This window comes from Benincasa hispida, chromosome 6, assembly GCF_009727055.1.
Source record: "Benincasa hispida cultivar B227 chromosome 6, ASM972705v1, whole genome shotgun sequence".
In the NCBI taxonomy this organism is placed as follows: domain Eukaryota; kingdom Viridiplantae; phylum Streptophyta; class Magnoliopsida; order Cucurbitales; family Cucurbitaceae; genus Benincasa; species Benincasa hispida.
In genome coordinates this window covers 34380611-34385498 of record NC_052354.1, presented here as the reverse complement: position 1 = coordinate 34385498, position 4888 = coordinate 34380611, and the positions used below count along the sequence as shown (strand labels likewise).

General features: G+C 29.1%; 1 protein-coding gene across 1 annotated transcript; it reads left to right on the top strand.

The window, feature by feature from the left end:
• Positions 1-277: 277 nt before the first annotated feature.
• LOC120080412 lies at positions 278-1414 on the top strand. Its single transcript, XM_039035072.1, has one exon. It carries the CDS (start codon positions 520-522, stop codon positions 709-711), a length of 192 nt encoding a protein of 63 aa, XP_038891000.1. The 5' UTR covers positions 278-519; the 3' UTR covers positions 712-1414.
• Positions 1415-4888: the final 3474 nt, after the last annotated feature.

Here is a 4888-nt window from a genome sequence, read left to right as displayed (position 1 = left end):
TATAACTTAATTAGATCGTATATTGGATTGTCATCACATATATTATTATTCTGATAAAATGGTATCATCAAAATAGCAAATTTCAAAATGACTTGAGAGGAAGAAAAAGTTGAAAGAGGGGCAATAGAGTCAATGACCCCTCCTAAATTTAATATAGTCTACATAACAAAATGAATAAAATAATTAACAAAGTCGGTTCATTCATTCAATTCATAACAATAATAGTTCCAATTTCAAATGACTTAAAAAGGAAAAAAAGGCTTGGGCAAGCTTTGTCTATATATACATATATAATCTACCCCTCGAAAGATCTAGTAAGATCCTCACAAAACTTTGAACGGTCAAGATCGCACAATTCCCATCCCTTATCTAGATCGGATCATCAGGGCCCCATCTCAGCCGTAGAATCAACGTCCCATCCTTCTCTATAAATATATTCTTCAACCTAAACAAGTCGGCAATGATTTTTTTCCTTTTTTTTTTTTTCATTTTTATCTCTCCGCCGTCTCCGCCGTGAAAATGTTGTTCTGCAATGAGGAGAAGGAGCTGGGTCGGCGGCAGGCCACCGGCACGTGTCCGTCATGTGGCGGCAAAGTTCAAGCTGTGGATGTGGAGAGAAAATGGAGGCTCTGTTTTGTTCCACTTTGTTTCAAAATCAAGAGGAAATATTACTGTGTAATGTGTGGTCGTCGTTTGGAGTTGTATCATTAGTTTTTATTTTTCGTTATTATTTTTTTCTCTCAGAATCGAATCTAACTTTTTGATAGTATAAATTTTATGACATTGAACTATGTTCATGTATTTCAGATCGAATAATTGATATATCTGATAAAAAGTTCATGTATTTCAGATCGAATAATTGATATATCTGATAAAAAGATTTTTCGATAGGATTCGTATGATTTATTTATTTATTATTATTATTAGGGATTAATCTCTAACCTCTCGATACTAAAAAACTTTACATATATTTATTTTGGCTTGCTTTTAGATGAAAGGATTCATATATCTGATAAAAGGGTTTCCAAGTAATGATTTATTTATTTTTTGTTCTTATTTTGGTGTAAGTGTGTTTGGGTAGGGTGATGGAGTTCAATTTTGATAGGAACAACGACCTTCAAATTATCTCCACAATGGTATGATATTATCCACAATGGATGACCGGAGGTTTGGTGGTCCTTTGTTCGAGGGGAAGATTGTTGGAAATGCAATCAAAGTCTCACATTGGTTAGATAAAAGGAGGATCATTGGTATATAAATGAGAATGACTATCTCTAGACTTTAAAATAAAACCATAAGGATTTATGTTCAAAATAGACAATATCATACTATTGTGGAGATAGTTTGAGGATTGTTATCCTTAAATTTCTTATGGGATAGTTTTGGAGGAGGGAGAGATCAGATTCTTAATGGGTTTTCTTTGAATGATTTTCTCCCTGTGAAACCATTTTAGCTAAATCATGTAAAAAAAAAATTTATTGGAAATTATGTTAATGTGATTTTTTTTTTCTTATGTAAAGGTTGGCTGTCTCGTATTTGTGTTGAAGGGTGAGTGAGAGAGAGAGTATAGATAATGGATGAAGACGACGAAATTTTCTTCCTTTCGGATATACATTATTAATCTTAAAATATTGTTTTGAGTGGATGTGTTTGTTGTTTCATGTCGTTCATGTATTTTTCATATATATTTTAAAAACTAATCATTATTGCTGGAAATTATTTAAAAATTTATTTTAAATTATAAAATTATTAAAAATATTTTTAAATATAATAAAATATTATCATCTATCTCTTATAGATATTGATAGTATATCTATTAGTATATATCAATGTTTATCAATGATAGATGATAATAATTTAGATATGTTTGTAAATATTTTGATTATTTTATTATATTTAAAAATAACGAAATCTAATAATAATTTTCATTTCAGATGAAATACATGATTAATAGTTATATGCATGTTTTCTAATAATTACTAGGTAGAACTTCAAAGTATTTTTATAATCTTTCTCAATTTTAATATCTAGTGCAAAATTGTGTCAATTTGTACCAAGTTTTGGAGAGGAAATGTTATTAGATATTAAATTTCTCTATAAAAAATTTAACAATAAAGATTTTATGCTTTATTGATAGACTAATTAGAATAATGAAACAAGACCAATAATAGAGATCGAGATTAATATAGTATTATCTTTTCTCTAAAACAAATGTTGTTATAATTTTATATCACCATTAAGATAGATAAATGTTAAAGTTATATTACATAGTTGATACAAATGGTGAGTGTGTTTTTTTTTTTTCTTTTTAATTCATCAAATATGAATGGAGGATGGGATCATTTTTTTTTCATAAAACTTAGATGATTACAACTCTTATTAATTAATTGATTATCACGTCGTCATATATTATTTTGGAAATAGAGTGGGATTCATTATCGTTAAAATGATATTTATGAACATAAATTTATCGTGCATATGTAAGGAGTATTCATACTCTAATTAGAAATTTTCTCCCTTTGAGATATATTTTTGTGTTAGATTTTATGTCAAAGAGAGAAATGCATTGATGAAGATGACCATGAAGAGAAGATGTCTCTCTCTTCTTTTTGTTGTTTAACTTTCATGCAATGTGGCTACTATTCTACAAGACTATAACTTATGAGTTTGGAGTTCAACAAATATATGACGGTCCATGAATATCTACACAACTTCAATGTTGGATTATCATAATGATTGATTAAAAAAAAAACCTAAAGAATAATGCCACTAGTATATAATTATTTTATAAGAATGTGTTTGGAATATTTTTTAAGTGTTTAATTTAAAAAATAAGCCATTTTGAAAAATATTCAAATATTCGGCAATCACTCAAAATGATTTTCTTTTTTTTAAAATGTTTATATAGTATGTTAGTTTAGGATAAACATTTGAAACTAATTTTTAGAAAAATGAATTTTGAATATTTAATGGTTAATCTCTTCTCACTTCTTCACTTCATTATGTTGTTGTGGCTACCATCGCCCTCCTCGGTCACTTTCGGCAACCACTATTAAAACCCTATTTCGACAACTACCATTGGTCAACTCCAGCGACTGTTGTTGGCCAACTCTGGCCACCATCTCGTCCAACCCTGCTCACCACAATCAGCAGCCACCTCATACAACCAACTCCGACAGTCTTTATTTTAAGTTATTACTTCATAGTATTTTTATAGTCATCCTTCATAATAATTCGACATTAATAAAAGCCAAACAAATTAAACAAACTTGTATATAAAAAAAATTGAGAAATAATTATCAAATACGTGTGTTTTCTTTTCAAGGAGTCTTTATTAAAAAAAATAATGTTTAAATGAAAATAATTTTTTAAAAAACATTTTTTCTCAAAATCATTTCAAACAAGCCCAAAATCTGGTTGTCTCTTAATATGGGTGAATTTGGTATGACCTTTTGTTGAGGGCCCCTCACACAGAGATAGAGAAAAGTATGATCTATACACATCTCATGTTATATATTATTCTTTTTAATTCTCTTTCTCTATCGAGAAATATTTATCCTTTTTTATTATTTTCTTAACAACTTAGACTCGTCGTTTTTCTTTCCTTATCTGTCATCTTAATTAACAAAACGTCAATTATTATAATTCTCCACTAAAATGGAATTATTGGCAACCTTGCAAAACTTTTCTTCAATGAAAATTAAACCACTTACATTATGTTGGATTACATTCAATCACAAATACAAAATTCAAAACTTTGTACTATTTTGTTTGCATTATGTATTTGATATATAGTCATTTAAATTGACGTGAGGATGAAGTCTATGTATTGGTGGAGAAATTAAAAGTTGCGTATATATACTCTATTACGAAATTGACAATTAAAGAATACAAAAGAATGTAAAAGAGAAATAGAGAAAATTGATACACTTATTTACGTGATTCACTAACAATATGTTAGCTACATCCACAGGATAGAGTGATAATAATATTATTAGAGAGGATGTTATAGAAAATACAGAATCTGCCAAATAATGCATATAGAGTTAGAGAGTTTATATAGTGCACTTCTCTAAACTCTAAGTGGAGAAGGAAAATATTTAAATAATTAAATATACCAAATACCAATTCTAATAGGTGTAGGATTCAAGACATTCTAACAAATATCTATCTTGACTTGAAATCTCTTAAACCAATTTTGATTAGAATTCAAGACATTCTAACAAATCACCAACTGGACTTGAAATCTCCTAAACCAATTCAGATTAGAAACTAAGGCATTCCAACAAATCTCCACCTTGACTTGAATTCTCTCACAAATAATAGATGTACCAGATGCAACATAAAACACATTGTCAGATGTACTTAGACTTCTCCCTCATACCTCAAAATAGTAGATTTGGACTGGAAACAAAAAATCCACATATGTACCAAAAGCAACATAAATATATTGCCAAACGTACTCAGACTTCCCCTTCAAACACAAGGTGGTAGAATGACGAACAACTTGAGTTTGATAGAAAAACTTTTGAATCAAATCAACAGATCTAGACTGGAAACAAAAAACCATAGATGTACCAAATGCAACATAAGTATGTTGGCAAACGTACTCAGACTTCTCTCTCAAACTCAAGATGGTAGAATGATGAACAACTTGAGTTTGCAAAGAAAAAAATTTCCAAATCAAATCAACAAATCTGGACTAAAAACAGAAGATCATAATGTAACAAATGCAACATAAATATGTTGCCAAACCTACTTAGACTTCTCATTCAAACTCAAGGTGGTAGAATGACGAACAACTTAAGTTTGCGAAGAAAAAAATTCCAAATCAAATCAGACCGAAAACAAAAAACCCACAAATGTACCAAATGCAACATAAATATGA

Excerpts from the sequence above, each read along its gene's own strand:
- LOC120080412 (XM_039035072.1), top strand. The coding sequence starts at position 520 with ATGTTGTTCTGCAATGAGGAGAAGGAGCTGGGTCGGCGGCAGGCCACC.